Genomic DNA, 12764 nt, shown 5'->3' with positions numbered 1-12764 from the left:
ATGAAAATAATATAGGGATGAAAATAATGTAGGATTCAAAAGAATGTAGGGATGTAATGTAGGGATGAAAAGAATGTAGGGATGAAAAGAGTAAAGGGATGAAAAGAATGCAGTGATGTAAGGGGTGGAGAGATCTAACTAAGCGAGGGATGTAAAGGATGCCGTAGGGGTCCTGGGCTGGGGCCCTGGCCTCCATTGCACGCGGCCCCAGGAGTGTCGGCATCGGGTGTGGCCCCCGATGTTGGCGAAGTTTGGCACAGGGCGGAGGGTCAAAGGACCCTCCGTACAGCCCCAGTGCAGGCCACCGTGGTGGTTTTAGTGGGTAAAAATCCCACACTACCTCCGGCCCCTCCCCAGGGGGGCTGAAGGTGTCTTTCTGAAGATTTCCACCACGTTAAAAAAAAAAAAAAAAAAAAAATGGGGATTTAAGGGTTTGCTGGAATCTCAGGTATGCAGGGATGTAAGGGATGCAAAAATGGCCTTGGCCTATAATGGGGGGTAAAATTATATAAATAACTAGAAAAAATAAAATAAATGGGGTCCTCGGTTAAGACGTAGAAGAGGGATATAATCATAAATGTTATTCCCCTCCGATGAGCTTATTTATTAAGCGAAAAAAAATAAAAGAAATAAATTAAATAAACTCTGGAAAATATTAAATGACAATTATTATACTGGTTGTGCCCGCTTCATACGGTCCTGATTTCATCCTGGGGTGTTAGGGACCCTGCTGCGCCAATAACGCCCTTTGCGTACCGCCCTGATATCATGTTGTGGTCTTAAGGAACCCGAAACACCGGTAAGTATCTCTGCATACCTATATTATACCATCCGGGGTGCTAAGGACCCCGAAGCACCAGTCACCATCTCTACGTACCGCCCTGATATCATATTGGGGTCTTAAGGAACCCGAAACACCGATGAGTATCGCTGCATACCTATATTATACCATCCGGGGTGCTAAGGACCCCGAAGCACCAGTCACCATCTCTACGTACCGCCCTGATATCATATTGGGGTCTTAAGGAACCCGAAACACCGATGAGTATCGCTGCATACCTATATTATACCATCCGGGGTGCTAAGGACCCCGAAGCACCAGTCACCATCTCTACATACCGCCCTGATATCATATTGGGGTCTTAAGGAACCCGAAACACCGATGAGTATCACTGCATACCTATATTATACCATCCGGGGTGCTAAGGACCCCGAAGCACCAGGCATCATCTCTACATACCGCCCTGATATCATATTGGGGTCTTAAGGAACCCGAAACACCGATGAGTATCTCTGCATACCTATATTATACCATCCGGGGTGCTAAGGACCCCGAAGCACCAGTCACCACCCCTACGTACCGCTCTGATATCATATTGGGGTCTTAAGGAACCCGAAACACCGATGAGTATCTCTGCATACCTATATTATACCATCCGGGGTGCTAAGGACCCCTAAGCACCAGCCACCACCTATACGTACCGCCCTGATATCATATTGGGGTCTTAAGGAACCCGAAACACCGGTGGGTATTTATGCATACCTATATTATACCATCCGGGGTGCTAAGGACCCCTAAGCACCAGTCACCACCTATACGTACCGCCCTGATATCATATTGGGGTCTTAAGGAACCCGAAACACCGGTGGGTATTTATGCATACCTATATTATAGCATCCGGGGTGCTAAGGACCCCTAAGCACCGTCGACACTCTTTGCTTACCGACACTACTGCATTTGGGGTGCCTGAGACCCCGAGGAACCGGTGACACCGATATTATGCCACTTGGGGTTCCAAGGACCCCGAAGGAACTAGCGAAATATAAGAACGAAAAACGAACAAATCGTGAAACTTACTTGTTCGGAATAGTGATGGGTTTGAGCGAATCTAGCGAAATATAAGAACGGAAAACGAACAAATCGTGAAACTTACTTGTTCGGAATAGTGATGGGTTTGAGCGAATCTAGCGAAATATAAGAACGAAAAACGAACAAATCGTGAAACTCACTTGTTCGGACTAGTGATGGGTTTGAGTGAATCTAGCGAAATATAAGAACGAAAAACGAACAAATCGTGAAACTCACTTGTTCGGAATAGTGATGGGTTTGACCGGATGTAGCGAAATATGACATAGGCCTTAATTAGTGAATGCGCGAATCTCGAATTAGTGAATGCAGGATAGCGATGGATTTGACCGGAAATAGGGAAGTATAACACCTAGAAACCAAGCAACTCGCGATATAGCAATAGCAAGTGAAAGATTAGACCTTGAAAGAGTATAAAACATGGAAAGAAGGAAATATAAGAATACATCTAAACTCATTTCTATTTACCTGTGACCTGCGTATACTTGAAAACCTAGAAGAAAATATAGTAGGATACTTACCTGGGTTTGCATATCGATATTATAGCATCTGGGGTGTCGGGGACCCCTTTGCGCCGTTGATTCTCTCTGCATATCGACATGATATCATCCTGGGGTGTCAGGGACCCCGAGCACTGGCGGCGCTCTGTGCATACTGGTCTGATTCCATCATGGGATGTTTGAGACCCCGCTGCGCCAGTGGCGTAGAAAAACGAAGAAAAATTGGCTCGAAATATTAATATTTGTTAACAATTTATATCTTAAAAAATTACTCCCCATGTGCTTCCTTGGAATCTAAAATTGCTCTAATCGCAAATATTATATTTAATGAGATATTCGCAAATAAAAAAGCAGCAGTTTGTTATCTGCAAAATAGATAGTAATTGGTTGTTTACAAAGATCTTATGGTACTAGGAAATTGCTCCTGATTTGTTTTATAAGATTCAATAGTCCGATATCTCAATTACAACTTTTTCATAAGGAGCAATTGAAAATAAATGTTGCTGCGTATCTGTGTATGTATCTATGTATTTCGTGGGTAACGATGATCTGCTTTTTTATTTGCAAATATCTCATTAGATATAATATGGAATAAATAATAATGTTTAATCTAGACAACGGTGAATTCCCTCCTTTATCGACGTTATCGACGGTCGCCTCGTCGTTTCTGAAAATCAATTGGTAAGTCGTTGAGTAGTTTGAGCCGTGTTTGAAGAGATGGCGCTAGGTTCGAATTTGAAATTACTTTCTACAGATAATTTAATTTTGCAATTAAATTGTAATTATCATTTTTATTTACAAATGCGTAGAGTGTATATGGTGTTACCGGTAATTTAATTTCTTATAGATTACAAATTAGGAGGGAAATAAAAATATCAGGACATACTATTCACGAATTCATATTTTATTTCTATACATTTAACGCGCCTCACATAATTTTACAATAAATTTTGTTTATTAATATGGTACGTTGTTTAGAAGAGATCCTTTGTTTCGTTTTGGGAGGCGTCATGGGAGATTGTACCGTGCGAAACAGTCGAATCTAGGGTGAAAAATATCTTTTACGCTAAAAGACAAAGTCCGTTTCTAGTATTAAGGGGGTAGGTATCAGAGATCGTATCGTTAGGGTACGAGAGTCCGTCTGAAAATCGTCTTTTAATTTTAATTTCCGATTATCGAACGAAAATACGTATCCAGGTGAACATAGATTTTCGAAACGATTTCTTTGATATGCCAATCGATAATCCCGCACAACGAAAAGGGGCAGTCGAAGATTCATAGGCGCCATCACGGTCTCGACCCTAGGCGAACACCTTTACGAACAGGGTGCATGCGTGAAACCAGTTCTCCTTCGAAACTCCTCCCAGAACTTTTACGAACGAACTTACATCTCTATTGGCTAGCAGACGCAGAGTCGATGGTTCTTCCAACCACCATGATAGCGTATCACTCGATAAGTCCCGTGACGACGTCGCGTCGTTTCGCGTCCGGGAGCGAGTTACCCACCCTGTCATCTCTCGAGTTCCCGCGAGAACTTTGGTCGATCGATCGTAATTATTCGGTCGTGAAACCTGTCGAAAGAAGCAAAACACCGAGTCAGGCGAACGCGTGGACGCGCGCGAAAACATCATCGGCTTGGCCGTGGCGAGCCGCGTCGTTCCGATCGGCCTCCTCGTAATCTGTTGGTCACGTCGAATGCTGAGGCGGCGGCAACGTGATTTCGTAGCCCGTCGGCATGCTCTGCTGGTGGTGCTGATAATGATGAGCGCCCGACATCATTTGATGATGCGTCTGCTGGTAGTACTGATGATGCATGCCCGAATGACTCGAGTAGTACACCGTGCTCTGGTCCACGTCTTTACCTGAAACAGTAGTTTCCTTGTAATTCCGTTCTGCAGCCATATCGATATGTACCGTTGAAACGGGGTCAGACTTACCGGTGTCGTAAACTCCGCGGCCATAGCAGAGCGCTTTCACGTCGTTCATGGGGCTGAGTGCACCGTTGTGGGGGTGGCTGGTATGCACGGTCGAGGGAGTGACGGGTGGCGCGTATCCAGGATGACGTGGAGCCATTGGGCTCATGCCCATCGGGCTGCAGGGATTGACGCCGACGGGCGACATACCCATCGTCGAGAGCGGCGACATCGCGAGATTCGAATTATCCGAATCGATGCTCTGCAACGACTGAATGCTTCCTCCGTTGCTCACGGAGCCGCCGATCACGTTGCCACCGTTTTGGCAATTCAACGGCATCATGTCCCTGTAAAAGATGAAAGCCAAGTCAGTATAATTTGCCATGTAATATCGAGCCACAGATGTGACACAACTTACACTTCAAATGTGTCAAATTTGGCTGGTACTTCCAATTCTAATTTGCCCAATCAAGGATCGTAATGCAACTATCAAAAGAAATATAGAAGAAGGGGTTAAACTAGGCCTGGACCAAACACTCGCGCGAAAACGGCAAAGTTGCAGGAGTACCGTGTCACGGTCGTCAGAGATAACGCATGTGCGTGGTCGAAAATCGGTGTCGTTAAGAAAAATTACCGGAGAACCCCGCCATAAATCTTGGGCCGTTTCGTCGAGAGGCAAAGAAGGAAAAGTCGTCGGAAAGGTTCGAACCTAGAAGCATGTGCGAGGTTCCTCATTGTCTTACGAATCCGAAAAAACTTGGGACCCTTGGTCCAGGCAAGACCGGACGATTAAAGGGTCGCGCACACATGCGCTCGTACGCGTTACACGCGTATTCGTTCCGAGAAGTTTCTCGCCGCTGCGCTGCTCTCTCCGAAAGCGAGCGAACGGAAAAGGTTGGATCGGAGAGGTAAGCGTATTCGCGCCGGCATTGTTCGTTGCCCGGTGCAAACAAACGCTTCCCTCTTTTTCGCTTTCTCTCCGTCCTACCGCTTGCATCTTGACACGGGTCAAAGTAGAAAACGCGTACGTGTTCGCGACACGCACGTGCACGCACGGTGGTCCATGTGGGGCCAGCTCCGCCCCTGACCACGATTCGTTCGAACCACTTTGCCTCTATATTCCTCCTCGCCTAACTCGCAACCACGGGGCGCGCATTTTTACGGTCGCGCTTCAAGGTCCGACGATGAATTTTAGGACGCGCGTCCGCCACTTCCCCTTCGAGCTTCTCGGAAACGAGGTCCACCCGCCATCGCGAAAGCACCCGTGAAGTACTCGATGAATCTGTTTCGAGAAGGATAGGAACGCGTGAAAAAGTTAAGATGGAGCGTAGGTAGCTTTGGTCGCGAAGATAAATCGTGGCAGCGTCGGAGGGCCGGTCGTGGGCTTTATGTAGTAAACTATTGGTAGTGCGAACAGCTCAATGGTGAAACGAGAGACGTAACCGAAGCTGCGTCATAAAGCGGTAATGGGGCGTCGCGTTTCCTTTTCGTACAGTCTTTGCCGGGGGAGGACGTTAAGGGCGGAACGAGGGGATACTGGAGCGAAGCTTATTCGCCACCGAAAAAGAATTTTTCGCTCAACACGCATGCCGTTCCTAATCGAACCTACACACGGCAGGCAACTCCGTCGTCGAAAGTTTTCGAAAACGACGCGCGATAACTCGCCTCGATCGAGACGAACGGTGAAGAAAAATTGCGCACTTCCGAGTTCGCAACGCGGCGAGTCAGCATGCGGTCCAAAGCAGACCGTGACCGAGCCACATCGTAGCCATAACAACGTCGTTGCTGCCTTTCCTCTCTATCTTTTGTTCCTTTTCTTTCTTTGCACGCGCACCCACTACGCCTAAAAAATTCTGTTAATCGAACGCGACACGAAGCGGATTGAAGATTCTGATTAAACTCGAAGACTGACATTGAAATCTCTGATACGAAAAGGTCGAGTTGGAGAAACGTTTTAATCTTATCGTAATTCCCAACTGGCATTGTATCAATAAACAGGCGAACACGTTTTTCGCCCTTGTTCCACCTCCTTCGGCCCCCGTTCGCCACGCTGCGCCGCGCCGCGCCGGCCCGTATCAAACCGTTTACAAATAACGATGGAGCGATCGCTAAGTGTAAGCATACTTGGCTTTACAAACGCTAGATTACATCGACTCGTCAATTATCGCGAAAGAAGTCGATGGCCCGCGGGAATTTGATACGTTTGCCTTTGGCTAATCACGGTAACGGAAGCGTAAGAAGAAGGGAAAAGAATTCGTTGAAATAGACGATCGAAATGTTAGTTTACCCCCGAGGAAATTCGAATCGAGCCGTAAAGAAGGGCGGTCAGCTATCGCGGCGAGGAGGATCCTTCTGGTGCACTCGGATGATTTCGGTCGACACGGCTCGTACAGAGGATGATTTACCGCCTCCGAAGCAGTCGGTGTGCCCTCGAAAGACGGACTCACGACCCCGTACATATGTCGAGACACTTGTTGCTCGGTGGAAAAGTCGAGACCCCCCGTTGACACACGTGCCCTCCATGCACCGTATCTCCGCCGCGGGACGCTTTCGTACCCCGATCGACCACTCAGCTTGTTTCCTCGAGAAACTTTCAACATCGAAACGCGCAATTACGAGAAAGAAAAATGAAACTTACGTCCTTGTTTGCGGCGTTCGATCCCTCTGTCTTCGATTTTTGAACCAATTCGACACCTGGGTGAGCGTCAGACCGGTCTTCTTCGCTAGATTCTTCTTCTCGTCGGAAGCCGGGTACTTGTTCCTCATGTAACACTCTTTCAACGCGTTCCTCGAGCGTTCTTTGAAGCAGTACACCACCTCCTCCCCGTCCCAGATCGTCTTCGGTAAGGGGTACTTTTTCCGCAGCCGATACTTGTCCACCGCACCCAGCGGACGGCCGCGGATCTTCTCCGCTTCGCGATAGTGCGACTTGAACCACATCTGCTGAAGCTCCTGGTGTCGACGCGGCGAGAACGGATGACTCTCCAGGATCGAGTAGAGCTCGTGATATGCTCCCCGATGAAATGCCACCGTGGCTCTTGCCATTAGAACGCTCTCGCCACCCCGGAGCAGTTCGCCCGGTGGTAAAGACCATAGAAACCTAGCATCGAAACGTTTACCCTTTTACATTTTCAACTCTGATCATGACGATTTTAGTTTGCTCGATTTTCTCGCAACAAGACCGTGAATTCGAACCGATCGGTTTTCTCTTTGATTCGTAAGGAGACTCGAAAGCAGCGTTGAAGCTGCCGTCGGGAAGCGAGTTCGCGGACGCTAACAGGGAGCTCGAGATTCGAAACGGAAGGAACAAAGAGCGGGCTTACCTCGTGAGCTTCTCGATATCCTGACTCTGCGATAACGCCTCGCACATGCAAGATATCTGTTCCGGGGTAAAGTTACTGCTGCTCGTTCCCAGAGAGAGTGCCCCGATGTTTCCAATATTCGTGGACGGGTTAGCGGAGCTGCAGCTGGTCAACTCTTGAGAATACCGGGGGCTTCCGTTCGAGGCGGGCGTTAGATTTTGCGAATGGGAATGATGGGTCAGAGGTAGACCAGGTATCGAGGAATCGTTGTATTGCCCAGCAGACGTGTTTCGATGCATACCGCCAATTTGGCTGTTGCACTCGCTGTTCGGCGACGACAAATGATCCGAACTGTCGGGCATTCTCGGTCGATTCTTCTTTCCCAATCGCGCCAATCAATCGACGATCATTTCTTTATGGATTCGACGTTTCCTTCGGAACAGAGTCCTCCGAGTGCTTCGTTTCTCGTAGCTCGATCGACGTTATCGATCATTTACGGATGAACAGCTGATGACGAAAGCAAGCATCCGCCGCTCGGACGATTGTTTGATCGCGAGCCTTTCATTCGCGTCCTCGCCAACCGAGTTTCCATTCATAAACGCCTCGTTACCCTAACGTGTTTCCCAACGGTGCGAGTTTTTCTCGAGGAAACTGTCCGCGGAGCGTCTTTAATTTTTTCCACTCAAGTGCACTCAACATTCGTTAACTTCACCCTCGAACAAAGTCGCACTGCCTCGAAAACACTTCACGACCCGTGCGTTTTAATCGTCGAAACATCCGATAACATCCGACGACACTTTGCAAAAGAGAATACGAAACGATTTTTCGACGAATTAAAAAAGAACGGACAGTGTTTACAAAGGGAAAACTGTTGTATAGCGCGGTATTCGCCGGCGGAAAAACGTCGTCGCGTGGTTACGCAGTTCTGCTGTTACTGCTACGACGATCGCTGCCACTGCCGATTATTCCGCGCCGATACCACCGATGCCGTTCCCGTTGACGCTGCCACAGCCACAACTAGAGGACGTCGTCGCTGGTGTTCTCTCTTCCTCTGTTCTTTGATGTCCTTTTTGTTTTTCAAGGCGCACCAGCGCGGAGAGGAGTGGAACGCGGCGCATTCGGACGGGAGACGCGTTCGAGCGTGTTCCTATTGGTCGACGGGGAGCGCGCGCGTTCCTTCGATTGGACGAGCACGGGGGCGGCGCATATTTCTACCCCCGACGAAAGCCACCCCGTTCGGTGACCACGGATACCGGCTCCGTCGCGTTGCTGGATTCTCACCTGCGAGAGCAACCTCTTCGACTCGTTCGATGAGCGATTATTTCAATCTCCCTCTTTCTCTACTCATCCACCCTTCTCCCCTTCGCCCTTCGATCGCATGGTTAATCGTTTCTGTGTTACGCGACTTCGTTTAAAGAAGAAAAAATTCAATATCTGTCTGATAAATCGTAGAGTAAGATTTAGTCGCGCCAGGTGTAAAATTTAGACGATTACCTTCGATTTATTCTGGTAATTATTGTTTTATTTAAATTACTTTTTTCTCCTGGATCCTCGCCGCGACGAATACAAGAAGCGTGTGTGAGTAGTCGAACACGCGGACTCGTCTGTGGGCAAAGCGTAGAGAATATAGGAGGTAACCAACAAACACCGGAAACGGAGCGCGACAACGTTACCGTACACCGTGTTGTGATTCTAAGCGGTGCTATCACACCTCGCGTTTAATTAATTTCACAACAACCGGCAACAATTCCCCTAGCGTTTTCCATCAGTCCCCGCCGTCGTCCTTTCTCATGCCACCGAATGGAAGGGAAAAAATCAGACTGATGTAACGAAATCGCCAGATTCTTAAAACGCTAAGCGTTTCTGCAAACGAGTAGTTACCAATGTGACGAAGAAATAAAATTGCAAAAATGGAAGCGTAATTAAAAACGAAGAAAAGCGTGAAGCGAGATCGTAAAGGGTGGCAGGGTGGCGTAGCCCGACGGCAGGAAGTCGATGAAAATAGCGTGAAATCCGTCAAACCAGCGGCGTTAAGTAGATCAATGAGAGCCGATACGCTGGCAGACGAGCGAAGATGTCTTTCGACGAGCACCGAAATCCCTCTGTGTGCCACGCCTGGTCAATCCTTTCAATCCGCTCCGCCTTTTCCGTCTAATTGCCATTTGTCGGATGCTCCGCGTCGTTTCACCGTGACGAGACTCAACGTGTCCGCGGGACTTTGACAAATTTCCTTCGGGAAAAACAGACGTACGAACGATGATCGTCAGCGCAACGAGCACTGCTCTCTCTTTCTCTCTTTATCTGTAGACGGAAGCGAATCGAGTAACACGATTTTTGCGTTGAAACACGTTTATTTGTTGAATCGTCGCATAGTTGAAAACAAGGTGAGTCGAACGTTCTCGCTACTACGGCAAACCGGGTTGGATCGATGCACCGTTCGTATTACGTCATTACTCGACGATACGTTCTTCGATTTTTCTTTCGTATCCCGCGAAAAGCATCGGAATCGACGACGATCATTAAACCTAACGCTGTTGTCTCTTTTCCTTTGCTTCTTCCGAAGCTAAAATAAAATCGATTTGTCGCAAAGTGTTTGGGCTGTGTTTTTCGTAAACGGGCAAAAATCGTTTTAATTTAGAGAGCGCGCCCTAGGTAGAACGACGACACCGGCGGAGCAAGACCCGGTGATAGAGGGGCGGTGCCGCGCTTTGCGATGGCGTCTCCTTCGATTTGGTGTCGGATGTCCTGCGAGCCGCCATTTTCCTGCTCCCTCTCTGTCTCGCTCCCTTTTCCTCTTCCTCTTCCTCGTACACCACCCCCTTGTCATACCTCGTCGCGCCGACCTCCGCCAATCTACCCCTACCGACACCCCTTGGCGTCCTCTCGCGCGCTTCCCCAGCCTTATCAAAACGATCTCAAGATCGTCCACTCTTTTCATTTTCTTATTTTCTTCCCTCGGGCTTATCCGCGTCCTCCTCGTTCGCCTCGATATTCGCAGACTGAAAGCGAAAGCGGAAATGGGGAAAAGAAATGAGAATGAAAGGCTTCGGTGAAAATTCGGTCGTTTGTAGCTGGATAAACGGAGGTATTCCTGACACGACGAGTGGTAGGTACAGGGGTACGACGAAGGCAGACTGGTAGAGGGGTGGTGAGTGGGTGGTTGTAGGAAGAGGAAAGCAATGAAGCGGAAGAGAACATAGCGAAGCGAAGCAACGGCACCAGTAGCAGCGTCAGTGTCGTATTTCGTTGTACTGCGTTTAATTGCATTCCAAAATGGCTCTGTGCAAAATCGACCCGACGATCCTCTTGTACGCTTGTTCAGCCCCTTGAAACACGTCGGCAAACGGGCGGGCATCTTCGCCGGCGTAAATCCAGATAAATTAAACCGACTGTCTGTGCCGTGTTCTCGTAACGCCGCGCCGTCCGTGAACTGAAATCCATTCTACATTTCGGAGCAGGTATTCTCGAACGACCCGAGAGTTTAAAAACGTGTCAAAGGTTTAGACCGAAGGAGCTGGTTCTCCCCGAAAGCTTCACGACAGATTAATAGCCGACTCGTGTTTTATGCGAGGGAAGAGGAGGAGAGGAGGTGAGCGAACAAGCATTACAGGGCTGTCGATCGAACGAAGCGACAGAAAGGCAGTCGCAAGTGCATCTCGTATTTCCTCGTGGAGCGTAGACAGTATCGGCATGCACGCGCGTAAGTGTGCACTTATATCTATAAAATTAATACGCGGGGAACAATAAAGCGAGGCGCGTTTGGCTGGCGGGGATGGAAAGTGCTGGCGGTCGTGTTGGTGGCCGACATTGGACACCGCCTCGTCGAGATAGCGACTATCTTCGCGCGCACGTTACGTATACTCGCGCCACCGCGCCGCTAGAATCGTCCACGATCGTACGGGCAATTTATTTTTAGAAGCTGACATTCTTGTTACGCGCAGGTGAACAAGCTCGTCCGCCGCGTGGTTTCGTATTGCCCGTTCGGCTTTATCGAAGCTTTATCAATTTTTCTGAACTCCCTCACACCTCGGCGAAATTGTCGCGTCTAAAAACGTTCCTCGCGATTAGAAATAACGAGAAATTCCTAAAGATTCGACTGATTTCGGTCGATCGTTATCGCGCCGCAGAGATTCCTCGATCCAATGGAGCGAGAAAAGATGAACGATTTGGAAGGCGAGCAGAGAGTAAAAGGCATGAGATTCGCTCGATTCCCTCGCGACAATGAGATCGCGTTAGCAGGAGGATTAGGCGACGTAATCCGTCGGTTATTTGCCCATTACCGGGGCCACTGGAAAGATCGGTGCGGGAGATTCTAACGCTGGAAAACGCGAACAGGCGTGAAACGAACACAGGTAGTTGGCCGGGACCGAGACGGATCCCTTCGGTAATGCTCGAAAATATGCTCTTTATGTGTCACTGGCCACTTTGTGCCGCGCCTCTCGTGTCACTGGACTCGCGTACAATTTTCAAAAACACTGTTGCGCAAGTACTTTTCCTGGCAAACTATGCTGAACGCAACTTTTGCGCCGATTATTTTGAAATTCGATCCACTCGAATCGTTACCGACCAATCAACCTTCCCACCAACGTCGACGATAAAAACGCGTCGAGTCATCGACGTTTATATTCGATTGTCTTACACTCGAAAGAAACTTCGAGCTTGGATTAAAGCTGATAAATAGCTCGCAGTAAAATTCGCTAATTATTATTATCGTTTCGTAAAGTAGATGCGCCACCTGTATTTTATCCGGGCGAAAAGTGTGGCGCGTTGGATGTCGTAATAGGATGAAATTGTCGATTACACGGTTAGTTAGGCGCGCTCGGTGATTTGAGGGTAGTTCAAACGGTGGACTGTCATCATCTCCGTTCCGACCTGTGTCGGCTATACGCGTCCAGCGGTAAGTATCCAGCGAATTAAACGGGGTTCGAAGATGCCTCCTCGAAACAACAGGGTTCGCCCTTTCTTTTTTCACTTTAAAAAATACAAACGAGATGTGTATAGAACGCGTGTTCGCTGGATGACGTATAGAACCACTTTTTATCTTCACGGAGCGAAGAACTACCCCCTGTTCTAATCGGTTGGTTACGCGACGCTGCTAAGATTTATAACGACGGCTCATTATTCTCGGGTCGAAGCGAATTTCTGAAAGGGAAGAGACGACTGCGGTGACATAAACGCGTCG

General features: G+C 48.4%; 1 protein-coding gene across 1 annotated transcript; it reads right to left on the bottom strand.

Moving 5' to 3' along the window:
- Positions 1-3263: 3263 nt before the first annotated feature.
- Six4 (homeobox protein six4) lies at positions 3264-12385 on the bottom strand. The gene is made up of 4 exons (XM_034316770.2): positions 7604-12385; positions 6919-7380; positions 4305-4627; positions 3264-4229 (listed from the first exon to the last, which is right to left on the bottom strand). The coding sequence occupies exons 1-4, from the start codon at positions 7942-7944 to the stop codon at positions 4054-4056; spliced, it is 1302 nt and encodes a 433-aa protein (XP_034172661.1). The 5' UTR covers positions 7945-12385; the 3' UTR covers positions 3264-4053.
- Positions 12386-12764: the final 379 nt, after the last annotated feature.

The sequence above is a fragment of the Osmia lignaria genome, chromosome 16 (genome assembly GCF_051020975.1).
Source record: "Osmia lignaria lignaria isolate PbOS001 chromosome 16, iyOsmLign1, whole genome shotgun sequence".
Taxonomy (NCBI): Eukaryota; Metazoa; Arthropoda; class Insecta; order Hymenoptera; family Megachilidae; genus Osmia; species Osmia lignaria.
The sequence above is the reverse complement of the archived record's forward strand: the minus strand, read 5'-3'. Positions and strand labels throughout refer to the sequence as shown.

Coding starts and splice junctions, on each gene's coding strand:
- Six4 (XM_034316770.2), bottom strand. CDS start 7,944: ATGCCCGACAGTTCGGATCATTTGTCGTCGCCGAACAGCGAGTGCAAC. Junction 7,381..7,603: donor GATATCGAGAAGCTCACGAG/GTAAGCCCGCTC, acceptor TTTCGATGCTAG/GTTTCTATGGTCTTTACCAC. Junction 4,628..6,918: donor CGAACGCCGCAAACAAGGAC/GTAAGTTTCATT, acceptor CATCTTTTACAG/GGACATGATGCCGTTGAATT.